Source organism: Pseudochaenichthys georgianus, chromosome 13 (genome assembly GCF_902827115.2).
Source record: "Pseudochaenichthys georgianus chromosome 13, fPseGeo1.2, whole genome shotgun sequence".
NCBI lineage: Eukaryota > Metazoa > Chordata > Actinopteri > Perciformes > Channichthyidae > Pseudochaenichthys > Pseudochaenichthys georgianus.
In genome coordinates, this window is record NC_047515.1 from 21,570,183 (window position 1) to 21,587,157 (window position 16,975).

The following is a 16,975-nucleotide window of genomic DNA, read 5'->3' on the forward strand; positions in this document are numbered from 1 at the left end:
TTCACAGTTTACAAGATGAGAGCTCCAGTGCATCTGTCATACAGTCAGTGGTCACTCCTCAATGATGTCTGTTATTTAACATGTTTCACATGCAACATCTGCCGCATGTGACTGTTATAAGAAACTGAGATATTTATACAGTAAGTTATTGGGGTGTTTTTTTGCACATATTATGACATATTATATTTGAATATTAGGGGGAAATTATAATGTCTGTCTGGCGTTTTGCTTTGTGCATTGATTTATTCTGCAGTATGAAGTTGTCTATGTCAATTTTTGCAGACAAAGATGTGGACATCACTGATCACAGAGGTATTTATTAGGTTACTAGAGTGATCAAATTAATCTCAGCTTCAAAGAGCAACAACTACTTTTTTCCCGCCGCTATACTACTGTGCTAAAATGAGCTTTCTGCAGCTAATAACGTTGACATTTTGAGTGCAAAGTGCACTTTAAGGAACATTTGAGTTGGTTTTATTTTATAACATATTAATTAATTTAGGCGTATATGGACATATAAAGAGATCTCATCCTGTCATATCCCAACCAAACCACAGGGCGGAGACTTCAGACAAGCAATACGTCCCACCCATAAATGCGGTGCGCCGGATGCATCGAATAAATGTCAACATGCCGTCGTCTTCCAGAGAAGACGAGGAAAAGACTGTTAGACAACAAAGATATCAAGGACACCAGTCGTCCAACAACATCGTGTCTTCAATATCCAAGTTTGCAGACGATCATTTGACCCTTGTGCGGGTAGGATTCTCCGTTTTGCAACCTACAAATGACTGGTGATACACAGGCATGGACCTGCAATGTTATGGTCCTAATGCACGTGAGCCACCTGCAACTACGTTTCCGTGGCGGTAGTACTAACGTATTGGTAAAAGAGGAGGGAAAACACATATATAAATGCGATTCATAAATCTGTTCTTAAAACATTTTTACAATTCAGGAACAACTCCTTAAAAACGACCACGTTATCACAACACAGATGTCCTGCTGGGCTTCACCGGGGGTGTCCCCGGTGGGTTTCCGGTCATGCACCTGTGTCACTCATGTCTCTGTCAAAATCTTTCTAATTGTCATTATCCTGCACATGCTCTGCTGGATTTATGGTATCCCTGTCATCCCTCTGTCAACTGCAACCCTCTCTTCCTCTATATTCTCTTTTCAGAACATAAGCACTGGACTGGCTGTTGTTGGCGTTATAGTAATAGCACGGAGTATCAAACTGGTAAGAGGGTAACGGCGGCACACATTGTGTCATATAATATTGGCCTTTAAGGATGTTAATGAAATGCACTTTCAGAAATGTTACCCAAATGAGTAATCAGACATGGCCACTCAGCTGTCTTTTTCCACTTCCACTTCTTCAGATCACCACATTTCATGCTGTGTCTGAGATCCCAGCCCGTTTCATTGAGAGGAACGTCAGCCTCCGTGGGAAAGTTCATTCAATCACAGAGAGAGGACTTAAAGTGGAACATGTTCCAATATATCTGCCAGTACTCTCTGGGATACTTTCAAGAAAACAAGGTAATGCAGGGTATCATCTGACACACACACACACACACACACACACACACACACACACACACACACACACACACACACACACACACACACACACACACACACACACACACACACACACACACACACACACACACACACACACACACACACACACACACACACACACACACACACACAATCAGCACATGTATTCTTCTCCTGTTTGTTCAACAGCTAAACAATTTACTGCATGTACACCTTTGTATAGTTATAACCAAAAATGTCTTTGTGGCATTTTTACTTTGTCAAGCTGTTTGCAATTGATTATCCTTTCATGAGTCAGAGTGACAGGTAAGCTTGTTACCAGTATTATCAAATCATGGAATTCACTGAGCAATTACATCAAGCAGCTTATGCTTTATATAGCATGCTCCATCAGAAACTTTAGTGTGAAGGACTCACATGAACAGATTGTCAAATTTCTCACATATTACCTTTGTCCCAATCGACCTCAGACCAATTAAAACTGGTTAGACCCATTGTTTTGTACTGTGTCTGTTAAAGATAGTTTACTTGTGTTTATTTTAAACATGTGGCTGAGATTGCTGTTTTTTATATAAAGTCTCAGTCAATCCCAAAAGGGCTTGATATTGAATTTCAATGCTTCAAAACTGTTTTTGGTACAAGGAGAATCTGGTCAATAGTCTTGATTCGTAAGTTATTGATCTTTCCAATGTTAGACTTTATTTCTGCAAAGTTATTGTACATCTGCCTGTGTTTCCAAAAAATATGGCTTTTGTAATGTAAGTTCCTTTAATAAAAAAAACAAAAACATTGTGGTAATTGATATGTGGATGTATTGGTACCAAACATCAGTATCATATTGGCACAAAAAATCTAACAAAAACGATATTCAGTAACTAACATTGTGCATTACTACATGGTCAGCTATAACCTATACGCTTTACTATAACACGTATGGTAAATGGATGTTTGATATGCTCTTAGGTGTGTGCACGTCCCCGATGCTGGTGCATCTTGCAGGAGTGGAGTTGACTCCAGAGGGCAGGGAATGGCTGCAGAAGAACCTGGCTCCTGCACAAACAGTCTGGATAAAACTCATCAGTCGAGAGGATGACAGGCTTCACTGTTTGGTGTCTCAAAGCCGGGTGAGGCATCTCATCACTAAGATAAAGGGAAGGGGGATTATCAGTTTCACAACCAAAATTACATTTCTATATATGATGTCAAACTGATATTGCAGGATGTGCTTTCCTTATCTTTCCAGGAGAGGTCGATGTTTAGCTATTGTGTGAACGAAGAGGTCCTTCGGCTGGGTCTGGCTCGTAGTGCACCCGTGGTTGGGGTCCGGCCCGACTCTCGCCTCTACTGGCGTCTCCTCAAACGGCTGCACAGGGCAGAGGTCAAAGCTGAGAGGAAAGGGCGGGGACTGTGGAAGGAGGACAGCCTATGGGAGAGAGCCTCCAAGGCAGTCGGGGACAATGCTTTATTCAGACTGATGAGGAGGATTTTTAAGAGGACTTGATACACCAAGTGACTTTGCCATTCCAAGACAAAATATCTTGATCAAAACGAGACAACTTACAGTTATTTTTTCTACTGTATCCCTTGTTTTTCCCCCTGATATATCTAAAAAGGCTCAGTGCCATCCATCTCTGATTTGTCATGTGAGACAAATATACCAATGAATGCTTTGAAAAAGAAAACACATTTTTTTCATTACACCTGTTGCAAAGGTGTGTGGTTTGTTGTTGCTGTATTTCAGTCTTTAGACATTTGAAATGATTGTAAAACTATATCTCATACGCAGACATGAATCCCTTTGCTTTCACTTACCCCATTAAAACACAGCCAAGCATATCCTGCTGTTGGTGTGTGTTGGACACCCCACTAATCACACGGCGGGGGTGGGGTATGTTGATGGTGTTCAAAATGGAGAGGGGGGGGGGTCCACTGGTACCCTCTTACTGTTGCTATAGAAACACTATATGTGAAATACAAAGCGAAGAAAAGGCCAAACTCTATTGGCCGCTCCCTCAAACCCCATGGGAGCCTTACATGTTGTGTGTATGTGAGGGGGTCTTTAAGTACCTACAAAAAGGGCCCTTTTAGCTGTAATGTGAGGAGCTGGGCACTGAAATAGAACAGAAATTAGACTAAGCCTGGAACCTGCCCTTAATTTATAATGGCATCATTGCAGAAATGTAGGAGAAAAAACTAATTAATAAATTATGATTTGAATCCATTGATTTTCACTGTATATTATCTCGAGTCCTAAAACATAAGCACCAAAAGAAAACGTCCTGTGTGTCCAGGATTAGCCTCATGTGATTGTCATTATTTTTTGCAGAACAAGGCCACTGCCAAAGTTACACCTTGTGCTTCCATGTGCTGTGGTGCGGTCCATGCTTCATCCATGCACGGCTGAGGAGGAGGAGGAAAAGGGCCTTCAAATGAAGCCAGACTGTGATGTGTGTCCTTTGGGGGTCTCTGTGCAGTGAGAAGTGGCACTGAAGCAGTCAACCCAATGGGCTCAAGGAGATTAGTGCAGGGGAGGTGGGTCGCTGGGGCAGAAGGGGATTTCGGGTCCGAACACAAAGGCAGTAGAGGAGGAGTCACAGGAGAAGGGAAAGGGAGAGAAGAGGGGAGGGGGGTTGATGAATCAGCTCTCTTTTGTTGTGCAAATGTTACTAGAGACTGTTACGGCCCATGAGGCTTGTGATTGGTGGCCTGGTTTAAATTGTAAGGTGCATTTCAGGCGGATGGCTGTTGCTGCCAGACTTTGAACTGTCACTGAGGGGGGAGTGGGAGGGAAACCATGGCTGAGAAAGACAACAGGGGGAAGGCAGAGCAAACGTTTTGAAGCTGGAGTTAACAAGAAAAATGTATGTTCCTGAAGAGGTTAACATGTGTGTGTATTATGTGGCTGCATTTTCTTGTTTAACCTCAAATTATGATTCATTATTAATGCAGGTAGGAACGTTGAGTGCAATTATTGGTCAGTATTGAATGTTACATAAGGGCATTGATGTTTTGCATAATCACCTGCCATACTGTATAATTAATATAACTCCACAATTGTTCCAAATGTAATCTTAAAGTTAATAAACCTGAAGGAGCAGGATGAAGATTATTAAAAAAATAAATCTGAAAACGGTTTTAACTTCATAAGAGAATTTATGACAACTTGCTTCCTCGTCATTTTCAAATAATACTACTGTGGAAAATGAGAACTGTTACAGTCATCAACTAAATAAATACAATGACAAATAGTATATTATCATCAACATTTAATGTAACTAAAATGTATAGTTATTGTCACACTGGTAGGATAATACCGGTATCAGAATGTGTTTATTTCTCAAATAAAATAATTGAGTCATGCTGTTCCGCTTTTTGTTCCTTGTGTTGAATAGAAGATCGGAATTAATGACTAATCCATCTCTCTTGTTTTCTTTGTAAATGTAGTCCACTCCGAAATCCACTCCAGGTTTTTCCTTAATCCACTGGTCCCACACTAGTCTTTTGAAAATACACCGTGCTTGATGTAGTGGTGGGTACTTGCCCACACCAGTGAAGTTGTTGGGACATTTTCTCCTTTGGAAACCACGATGCTGGGACTAACTCTGATGTATATTACACCTGTGCCATGGACTTCCAGAGTTTGATGGACTACTGTTCTGGGGAAAGTGGCAAGATTTTATGAAGAAGCTGAGAACGTGGTTTCAGAATCTGAAACTGTAACAAGTAAGTAAGCCTGTGATGCTTGATGTGATTCTTAAACAAATAGCATGTGATAACTCACAAGGTTCATTTTCTCATTTAAAAAGACTGTTTTTTGGAACTTAACTCCACTTTTCTTACTATGGCAATTTGCATACAGTTAGCTGTCACTTGAAATGTACTGTTGGTTGGATACTGTTTGTATGCAGTATCCAAGCAGTTTTGCACCTGCTAAACATGTGTGCCTGTAAATGGCCTGGACACACAGACTCTGTAATATAGAAATGTAAGACTTTTCAATCCTTATCTATATTGTACCACTCCAGTTGTAATCAGGTTTAAAACACTTGTTCTATTCTTTGATACATTTGACAACCACAAATTGCCTAACCTGATGTGGTATACACAATTGTCATGTTATTTGGCTTGTGTTTCTACTAGAATCAATGCTTAATCTGGGTGATTGATGAAATAGTTTCTGCTGCATGTGTTTTACATTGTCATGCTCCTTCCCATTGAGCTTTAACAACAGAGATTTGCAGCAGGGCAGCATAACAAAGGCCTTTATTACTCTCAGCCGGTAGCCATCCTCAGAGAGAAAGAGATGGGGCACTCCCCCGTCCGAGAGCAGGGTCCTTGGGGATTTTTTGATTTGATTTGAGTGGTTGTGTGTAGCTGCCTGGCTGTGAAAGACAAAGAGATTTAAAGAGACAGGAATCTGGTGGTGTGTGACACTCTCCCAAATGCACCCTTTCGAAACCTAAAGGTAACTCCATCTTTTTCTCATGCCTGATAAACAATACAAACAGTTGTCAACATACAAGGAGAGTCTTTGTCAGGCAGTGTTGGTGAAGCTTATTTGTAAATGTGTACTGACATAAAGGCCTCAGGTCCAAACTCATTGGTTTTATTTTGCGCTGTTTGCAGTTTTTAATTTAACTTTATCCAAATGATAATATTTTATTTTACCTGTTGTCACAATAAACAAATAATCAACTATAAGACATAGCTTTTCAATCACACACCCACATGCACTGTGTGTGCGTGTGTGTGTGTGGGGGGGTGACTGGAGGAATGCATCAGCAGTAAAGTGACTCCCTTGTTATTATGTGACTTGAAGTATTGTGAACAGTGTATCGGCTTGCTGGTAGAGAGTTGTAGGAGCGGGAACATGACTCTTTGTGGGCGTTGTGATCCCTCATGAATATTTGAAGTTTTTTTGGTGGAAAGGGAGGGAGGAGGAATGAAGGGACGCTACGTTGAATGAACCAAACGTGTGTGTCTACAGTTTAAATGTCTTTGCAGGTAATAGAAACAAGCTATCACTCATTGCTTCTGTACTGTATGTCAGAGGCCTACTACACACACTAGCTCATATATATTTACAGAAATTGAAAACTTTATATGACTCCGTTTTGCCAATGTTTTAGAAACTCAGTTCTCAATCCAGCAGAAATTCAGCATATTATAGCAGAGTTTGAGTCTAAAACCTGAGAGATAAAGATAGGAACAGAAGGGGGAAATCTATCCCTTCTTGAAATAGATCTGAAGGTTTGACTCATGACCTTACCCACCCTTCAATTTCACAGTAAAACAAGATGACCCCACTACACACAGTTCTATCACACAAATGCAGATGCAAAAAAGTAAACATTTAAAAAAAGATTGAGCTCTTACATTATATCCCTCCAAATAAATGCAGTATAGTTGATATTTTAGCACTGGAGACCGGATTTTCTTCTAAAATGGATGGACCTTTTTATTGGTAAAACATTTTTAAGGATGTACTTGCAAAAACGTTGAGGCAATTCTCTTCAAATTCAAACTTACCTTCAAATTGTAGGCGCTCAATTTCACATTACAGAATTCAAGAAATATATTTGAGCTTTAATTCCAGGCAGTGGATCAGTTTGTACACATCTCTTGTGTAGAGAAGAGACCCCCAGTTGTGACTTGTTTCAGCCATAAAACAGCGTCTGCTGTTGAGCTCAGATAACCTCAGTGCCCCTCTCTAACAACTCTGACCGACCCCTCAGTAACCTCCCTGCCTCAAGGGTCACTCTGTTTCCTTATCAGGTCAAAGGCCTGCTGAACTGGACCGACTGGTCAATTTAGATGTTACAACTTCCACTTCCTTCCTCCTAAGCTGGTGGACACATGCTATAGCTATAGGGCAGAAATTATTAGTTAAATAATGTTCAACAACTTTGAAATGCGCTTCTTGTTTGAATAATCTTCCCGGAGAAATTGTCAAAACATCTCATGTTCCAGCTTGCCAAATTTGAAGATGTGTTGCCTTCTCAGGTCATAGCCTATATATATAAATTGAATATAATGGGTTTTGAACTCTCATAAAGAAAACCAAGCAATCATTTGATTAATTAATAAAATTGTTAGTATCAATCGATAATTAAACATATTTGTTTAATTGGCAAATCACAAACTTAATAACAGATACACTTTCAGGGTGATAAATCATGTATAGATTGTGTACACTATTCACCTGTAGTACTTCCCCTTAATCAACATGTAGTTTGTGTTCATTAAGTTCCTTTCAACAAAGTCCCATATAGATTTAACTCAGTGAGTTAGGGTCCACTCATGTTGTTTGGAAACCATCCCTCTAGCCATCAGCATACCAAAACTGTTTACCCTCCATCCAATAATTGCTTAACCAGCAATTAAAAGCTACTCATTGACTCTGTAGAGCAGGCTGATGGCCATTAAGATCCTCATCCATCCCACTTGACTTGCAGTGAAGGAAGATATAAAGGAAACAAACAACATCACTGTGTCTTGTTTTAGCATTTACCATACCATACCAATAACCATAGCAGTTTTAGATACAATTTTAATCATGGTAAATATAACCTCTCTCATTCATGGAAGCTGGTTAAATCCACCATTGTATATCTAAATATTCATGTCTATATAGATTGTTCTTTGGCATGTGTCAATATATGGCGACAGATGCTGCTCTCTTTGTGTCCGTGTGTCATGACAGGGCCGTTGTCACATTGATAGATGCTTATATGAGGGATAATTCCTGCCGTGCCACATGTGCCATTAATATTAAACAGCCCCATAATGAATGATGGGTCTTATACTCATAGTTTTGGACATCATTTCTATTATTATGTTAACAGTCCAACAAAGAAAAGAAAATGAGCTGTCAGACAAACAGTTAAGCAGACGAGCGGATTGTCAAGATCATAAAAGTGTTCCTTATAAATAATTCTACTTGGATTTGTTGAGCTGTCACAGAAAATTCTACTTCTGTGCAATCTTAAATCACTGGACATCTCCTCCACAGTGTTAAGGACTAATAGAATATAATAGGCATAGTTTTACTTTAACAGTCCAATAACATATTATTGGATCTCAAATGTCTTGTACATAAAGGCTTAACACATATGTTAATTTTAATTGTAAACCACCAGCTTAACATTTTATTTAACATGATTATTTGGCCCTAAATCCATGTTTTTTTTAATTTATTTTATGCAAAAATGGCATTAAAGGCATGCTTTCAAATGTTATATTTGAGAAAAACTGTATTACCTTTCAGTTAAAGGGATGCAATATAAAACACCAATGGTTCTTTGCTTGATAAGAAACAAAATATCCTGTATATTAAGCACTGTATCTTCAACAGCCTGTATAAAAGAATAAGATAACGTGGGTTTCACATGCAGACAGTGGACGTGATAAAATGCTGCAACCACATGTTTCATATTGTATTACTTTTAGGGATGTAACGATACATCGATTATCGCGATATCGCGGTAAATAAATGTCTCAATACTGTCTTGAGACTGACAAAATCTACCGCGATTTTTTTTAAATAAATTTTTTTTTTTTTTAAAAACCTTTATTTAACCAGATGGTCCCATTGAGATCATCGATCTCTTTTTCAAGGGAGACCTGTCCAACATGGCAGCAAGTAGGTTACAACATGAACATAAAACAATAGATAACACAAAAGGACATCGTATTTACAGGGCTACATGTACATACCTAGAGACATTGACAAGTACCAACAGTATATATCTCACCCTGTCAATACGCCTCACCTTCTTGGCAAACACTGTATTGTTTTTGAAGTGGTGGAGAGACAATGCACCGTTTTACCCACTGCTGTCACCCATGGCCAAAGCATATCTCTCTGTCCCAGCAACATCAGTACCAAGCAAGAGAGTTATTTCCACAGCAGGGGATATTGTAAACGCCCAAACATCCCAGCTTCTACGATAACCTTGATGATGCTGAGTGACCTATCTCTGGGAATAGTGAGAGGAAGGATAGCAGGGGGCGTGGCTATCCTGTGGCACAAAAAGCTGGACGCTGTCATTAATGTCATCAGGCTTGAAGTTGACTGGTGTATTGCTGTACAGATCAAAATGAATAACAAGGAGTTTAGCATTCTCAATGTATATACACCATATGAGTCACAGCATAATGAAGATGAATACCTGAACAGACTTGCTTTTATACATTCTTTTATTGTTGATAATCATTCCTCCAGTGTTTATGTAGTGGGTGATATGAATGCTGACATATCAGACAAAAAGTCCTTGTTTGCTAAGCATATGCTACAGTTTTGTGATGATAACAATCTTATATTATCAAGCCAAATACTTCTGCCTACAGATAGCTATTCATATATAAGCGAGGCCTGGCATACAACTTCATGGCTTGACCATTGCATAAGCACTGCTAATGCCCATGACATTGTAAGATCAATTGAGATTGTGTATGAGGCATCAATGTCAGATCACATTCCTTTTATAATGTCACTAGATTGTGATAGTCTCCCTGAGATGTCTCAGGAGGCTAAACATGCCTGTACCACTAAAGTGGACTGGTCCAAGCTCACAAATGAGGATAGGCTATTGTACTATGGGAGAACTGATGTCCTATTGAGTGATGTATATCTACCCAAAGTGGCAACTCTGTGTGTTGATGTGGGTTGTAATGAAAGCTCTCACCGTGAAGACCTCTGTAACATGTATGATTGTATTGTGGGAGCTGTATGGGAGGCCAGTATACCGTGCTGTACCTACTCTAGGAAGAGACACAACGTCAAGCCAGGGTGGAATACACATGTGGCTGATCAATACGCTGAAGCCAAGAATGCTTTTGGGGCCTGGGTTCAGGCAGGAAGGCCCAGAGAGGGGCCTGTCCTGGATCTCAAAAAGCGTACACATGCTAGATATAAATATGCAGTTCGTTATGTCAACAAACACACAGAAACATTGAGAGCGGACTCGATGGCTGAAAAGCTCCTTCATAATGATGTGACTGGCTTCTGGAAGGAGGTGAGAGCTCTGAACAGGGCCAGTACGTCATTACCGTGTACCATAGAGGGAGTATCTGGAGCCGATAACATAGCCGAGTTGTGGAGGCAACATTACTCTACTATACTTAATTGTGTTAAAAGTGACCCCTACAAAGTTGGTAGTGTTGTGAAAAGTGACACAGTGGGAATCACAGCTAAAGAGGTTTATCGAGCAATTGAACAGCTAGCTGATAACAAAGCATGCGGCTCTGACCGAATCACTGCAGAGCACCTTAAACTGGCAAGCCCGAAGGTTGCAGTTCTTCTTGCCATTTGTTTTACCGGCCTCATGACTCATGGTGTGTTGCCAGACTCCATGTTGACGGTTACCTTGGTCCCTGTCATTAAGGACAAAGCGGGCAAGGTAGGGAGCTTGGATAACTATAGACCAATTGCTCTGGCCAGTGTGTTATCCAAAGTCCTGGAAAGAATTTTGTTGGATAGACTATGTTCTTATTTATGTACCTCAGATAACCAGTTTGGCTTCAAGGCTAAGCATGGTACTGAGCTATGCATCTATGCTTTGAAGGAAATGGTAGAAACATATAGAAGACAGAATTCCACTGTTCTGATTGGTTTCATTGATGCCTCTAAGGCTTTTGACCGAGTTAACCATCATAAACTGTTTTTAAAATTGAGACAAAGAGGTGTGCCTAACAGTATAATTAGGATCCTGGCTTATTGGTATGCCAACCAGAGCATGCGGATCAAATGGGGGAATGCAGTCTCGGCGCCATTTGGTGTTGGTAATGGAGTCCGCCAGGGGGGGCTCCTCTCACCGAGCCTTTTTAATATCTATATGAATGATCTATCAGATGATTTAAGTGTCTGTAAAACAGGGTGTGTGATTGGTAATGTGATTGTAAACCATCTTATGTATGCCGATGATCTGGCAATTGTTTCTCCTAGCAGTGCTGGTTTTCAACAGTTGCTAAATGTTTGTTCTGATTACGGAGTCAAATTTGACGTTAAATACAATGCTAAGAAGAGCGCTGTAATGATCTGTAGAGCAAAAGGGGATAAGAACCTTTGTTTTCCAACATTCTATCTGTCAGGACAGGTGCTGTCTGTTTGCTGTAACACGAAGTATCTGGGACACATCATCACAGATGAAATGGCTGATGATGATGACATGTATAGACAGCGGCGTGTCTTATATATACAAGCCAACATGTTGGCTAGAAAATTCTCTTGGTGTTCAGATAAGGTTAAGGTGAACCTCTTTAGAGCGTATTGCACTCCTCTCTATACTGCCCCCTTGTGGGTCAAGTATAAGAAGGCGAGCCTCCGGAAGCTCCAGGTTGCATATAATGACTGTTTGCGTATACTGCTTAGAAAACCAAGGTGGTGCAGTGCAAGTGAAATGTTCTGTAATGCACGAGTCAACACGTTCCATGCTCTTTTGAGAGGTCTGATGTACAAATTCATCTGTCGATTGAATGTTTCTCATAACTCTGTCATTATGCTGCTTTCAAATCCGTGTCTCAGTGCTGTACGATACCAGTCACCTCTGTGGAAACATTGGTATGGCTGCCTTTTTTTAGTTTGTATTTGAGTGTTGTATGTTTTGTAATAATGGACCAAGAGTCTCTTTAAATAAAGATGATGATGATGATGATGATGAGTGAGTGAGAGTTGACTTACTTGAAAAACTAAAGTGAAACTTGATTTATTCTATTGCAGGGTCTGATTATTATATTGTTGACACTTTAAAATACTACTATCCTACTAAAATGCTGTACAAATCAGATTTATTATTTAATAAAGAAAAACAAATAAAAAAACAAATAAAAAAAATCACATTTTTTTCCCTTTATTTTTCAATATCGCGATAAATATCGTCCCGTGGACTTTTTATCGCGGTATTATCGTACCGTGAGTTTTTGGTATCGTTACATCCCTAATTACTTCTGATTGATTTAAAGGGGACCTAACAAAATGCACTTTTGTACGTCTTTTATAAATGAATATGTGTCCCCAGTGTGTCAGGGAACTCACCAAGTGTCAGAAAACACAACTCTCTCTCTTTTCCTCCATACGCAAATCTCTAAAAACGGGGCTATAATGGATCTGATACAGACTGATACAGATTTGAAATATCTCTGACGTCAGAAACGAGGAGCTCCGCCTATATGGGCAACTCTCCACCTATCAGGAGGAGAAAGCCACGGCCATTGCCGTTCGAAAGCGCTGTAGACGCTGTAGTACATATGCCAGGCCTGTAGGTAGCGAAGAAGACTTCTCGCAGATTCAGCCCTTGCAAAAACAGGGCTAAAAAAGAGCAAATAGAGCGAAATGAGGCATGGCTAAAATGCATGATCTGTTTGGTATTTTGAAAAAAAAACTTTACAGACATGTTTTATATAGGTATGGCCCTACAATATATTATTCAAATATAGCATGATAGGTCCACTTTAAATATCTACTTCAACAAAACTTTTAACTTGGGGGCATCCTTGACCTACTTCCTGCAAGGGCATGAGATAGAGAGGCTCATCAGGCAGTCTGGCAGTGAAACATTTATTTTTAAGCTGCTTTCTCTCCCAGTAGCCTGATAGCATGTAAAGAGCAGGTGGTTTCCCCCTGAGGTTTGGCCCATGTTGTAGATGAGAAGGCTACTGTTACACACAGTCAGAAGAGGAAGAGTCAGTTTACCAACTTGTGTTACATGCACTGACACACACTTTCGCACTGCTTTGATTTATAAACCATATGTTGTTTTTGTATTATCCTTCTTGCTATTATTGAAGGAATAGATTGACATTTTTGCAAAAGTGTTTTCTTGACGAAGTCTAGATAACAAGGTCAATACCACTCTGCCTATATATGAAGCTACAGCTAGCAGCCTCACCCAGGTTAGCTGCAGTATACAAATCAGTAAAATAAAGCTAGTTCCCAAAGGGGTTATTGGATTTTTACCAACAATAATGTATACAGTTTGACAAGGATTATAAAAAACATAAAGGTAAAACACAAAAAACACAAACCAGCACCTCTAAAGCTCACAAATAAACACAGGTTACATTTTGTTTGTTCAATTGATATAGAGACACTCTCCCAAGACATTCACTGCTACTGGACAATCATTATTTCAGTACATAAAAAACAAAACTTTTGTAAGGATCAGAAAAAGGGAGAATTAACATGTTTTAGGGATACTCTTGGTAGATATGATTTAGATTTTGCCAGACCAGCTGCTTCTTCCAGATTTTACTATGCCAAGCAGAGCTAACAAGTTGCTCTGGTATTTTCTAATTTAAAGGACACACATGAGTGGTAACAGTGTCTTCATCTTACTCTCAGCAAAACAAATTAACAGAATGTTGAACTATTTCTTCGATTTGGTAATGTTAATATTCATACTTGGCTTTCAACGGTAAATACAATCTCTGATCATCTTTGCTCTATTGCCTTGTGCAGTATTTTTAAAACTCATTAACTTGCATATTCCGGTCATTGCTTCTTGCAGTATGACTTAAAAATATAATCAAATTCAACTAGGAGCTGGCTTGCCATTAAAGCTGCTCAAACAGTGTCTCCAGTCGTCTGCTCGGCTCCTATCTCTAATTTTGACTCTGTTATGAAAACAAACAGTAATTTAGAAACACGATTCTGTAATTGAACCTCAAGGGGCCGTGCTCAAGAGTTCAGAGCAGCTCAGAGGTGTTGTAGGTAGAGATGTCCCGATCCGATCACGTGATCGGGGATCGGAGCCGATCACGTGATTTTCAAAAGATCGGAATCGGGAGAAAAAAATCGGGGATCGGGAATATTTTAATTTTTTTTTTTTTTTATATATAAAATATTTTTATTATTTTATGTAATGTTACAAAACAAAAATGACCATGTTCACGTCTTAAAGTCATCCTGAGGACTTAGTTTTGGTTTAAAATTACACAACATCATGTATGTGTTGCTTTCTTTGGGCTTGTTTTCATAGACCTGGTTGCTTATTTCTCTGAAATCTGGCAACAGAGTGGGCGCAGTGTCTAATAGTAGCAGTAAGCTAACGAGAGGCTACGTTCAGCTGGTGCCTCGGGAGTCGGGACAGAGAAAATGTCAGGAGTTTGGAAGTATTCAAAAATTGAAAGCGAAGGCAGTGTCACAGCCAGATGCAATGTTTGCAAGGCAGAGGTTCCGCGTGGTGGAAAGAACAGAGCTACGTTCAACACGACCAATCTAATACGCTACCTGAGAAACAAACACCAACAACAACACGACGAGTACACAGCGGCCACTCAGGTAACGGCACTGAAACAACCGACACTTTCAGAGACTTTTAAAAGGAAAGAGAAACTGCCCCAGAACAGTGAAAAGGCCAAAAAAATAACAGCCAAGATAGCTGAATTCATCGCGTTGGATGACCAGCCGTTATCTGTTACCTTTTTTTTCTCTTAATGCATTGCATAAAGATCGGATCGGGAAAAATCGGTATCGGCAGATTGTCAAAATCAAATGATCGGAATCGGATCGGGAGCAAAAAAAGGTGATCGGGACATCCCCAGGCACAAGGTAAACCGCAGAGTTTAATAACTTTGAATACAAAACCCTAGATGCTTAGGCAACACACACGTTTTCAAAAGAACATTTTAAAATAAGTCAAAGCTGTATTTAGTTGTCTACCAGGCACCATAAAAACACTGATCATGTCTCAGCAGAGCCTGTCTGTTAAAACACCCTGTTTTGCAGGGTGTTTTAATTATTTTATTTTATTTCTTGCAAATTTGACTTCCTACAACAACACCAAGCAGATTACAGCTTAATATTTAATCACTTATCAGTGTTTCCCCTAGGTTTACTGCTTTGGGGGGGTGCTGCCTGAGCGGGGGGGGGGGCATTGGGCAACGCATTGGGCAAAGCTACGCACGCCGCCGTGTGTAGGGGCCGTTACACAAAAAGTGCTGCAAGTGCAACTGAATTAATGTGTGAAAGAATGACAAAACTGTCCCCAGAACATCATTCATACTGGGTATTGCGCTTATTTAAAGGAATGGTCCACTCATTAGATAATTAATCAAAACTTCAGTATTTAGTGAAACATTATGTTTAAACCATACCCTGAAGAAATCAGCGATATTCCCCGGTAAATAATGATTTTATAGCTCTTTTTTATCAAAACCTGTATATTCCATCTGGCCGCCGCCATTTTTGCCATTTTCAGTAGTCACGTGATGGTCGTGACGTCATCCATGCGTTCACTTTGTCAACACACGGAAACATGGCGGAGTATTTCAGTTCGGACTCGTCAGCAGAGGAAGAAGTTTTGACCAATGTGAAGAGATTGGATGGGGGAATCAGTATGACAATACGACACCCTCTGTCCTTAGACCCTCACATCGTACAAGGAAAAACTTGGGAGAAACCTCAGAGAGAGAAACAGAGGAGGGATCCCTCTCCCAGGACGGACAGACGTGCAATAGATGCCGTGTGTAAATTGAAAAGATAATACATTTGCAACATAGGTAGTCCAAATGTTTGGAAATGCATGTGTGTATAATAGGAAGATGATATAAGATACTATATGTATGCATGTAGTACCACCCTTGCTAGCGATTCCCTATCTAGTTTAGCATACTCAGCTTCGTTGTCCCTGGCCATAGAATCACAATGTTATGGGGCCGGAAAAAACTGGGGGAAAATACACACTAGCCGGTACTACGCTATATGGAAAGGCCACCAAAAACTGTCCTGGCCTGGACGCTAAAGGACGTTAAAACGGGGCTAGCCGCTGCAATGGAAATGCGCTATAACATACCTTATTCTTACTCCGAGCACTACTTCTGCTCCTCCGTCGCTTCACACTTGCAGAGGGCGATTTCTCAACTGGCCGAACTGGTGTCCTGGTCGGTGAAGACACTAGAAAGACCGATGGTACTGCATCTCCATTAAGTAATGGTTGTTCCATAAATCCCATGTTATGTTTTATCATAGTAGTCGTCCGGAAATTTGAAATGTTCGCTGCATACATGAGCCTGTGAATCTTTCGGTTCGGGCCGGCCACATTTCGCTAGCCACTGCCTCCGAATGTACTTCTTACGCTTACCTTTTGGCAACAGATGGAACCGAGCATTCCGTGGATTGTTCCTATCAGAATTGTGGCAATATTTCGCGATACAGTGAGGCATATTTGAAGAGAGAAACTACAGTAAATAACATGGAGATCAACGTGTCTTCGAAAACCAAACGCATGGTTTACGTCACGTCCGGAAAATGGGAGATGGGTCTGGCTGCAGCCGCAGCAAGGAGGCGGATCGTATAGGGGCGGATCGTATAGGGGCGGATCGTATAGGGGCGTTTCCTAGCTTTTTTTATCCAATAGCAACTTAAGGGATTCCAGCTGCTTTTATAAATCCTCCCAGAAGAAGTCATTCG

At 40.3% G+C, this 16,975-nt stretch overlaps 2 protein-coding genes across 3 annotated transcripts in view; both read left to right on the forward strand.

Moving 5' to 3' along the window:
• Positions 1 to 72: 72 nt before the first annotated feature.
• Positions 73 to 4,915, forward strand: c18h3orf33 (c18h3orf33 homolog (H. sapiens)). Of its 2 annotated transcripts, XM_034097648.2 has the most exons (7): positions 73 to 140; positions 283 to 312; positions 558 to 759; positions 1,181 to 1,240; positions 1,383 to 1,542; positions 2,530 to 2,690; positions 2,810 to 4,915. In XM_034097648.2, exons 3-7 carry the CDS (start codon positions 610 to 612, stop codon positions 3,065 to 3,067), a joined length of 789 nt encoding a protein of 262 aa, XP_033953539.1. In that variant the 5' UTR covers positions 73 to 140; positions 283 to 312; positions 558 to 609; the 3' UTR covers positions 3,068 to 4,915. The 2 variants fall into 2 exon arrangements, with proteins under 2 accessions (XP_033953539.1, XP_071061351.1); XM_071205250.1 differs by lacking the exon at positions 73 to 140 and having other exon boundaries at positions 275 to 312.
• Positions 4,916 to 5,151: 236 nt separating this feature from the next.
• plch1 (phospholipase C, eta 1) overlaps positions 5,152 to 16,975 on the forward strand; it is a 77,008-nt gene continuing 65,184 nt past the window's right edge. The window contains exon 1 of the mRNA XM_071205152.1: positions 5,152 to 5,289. The gene's annotated coding sequence lies outside the window, so the exon portion shown is untranslated. The remainder of the gene's footprint in view (positions 5,290 to 16,975) is intronic.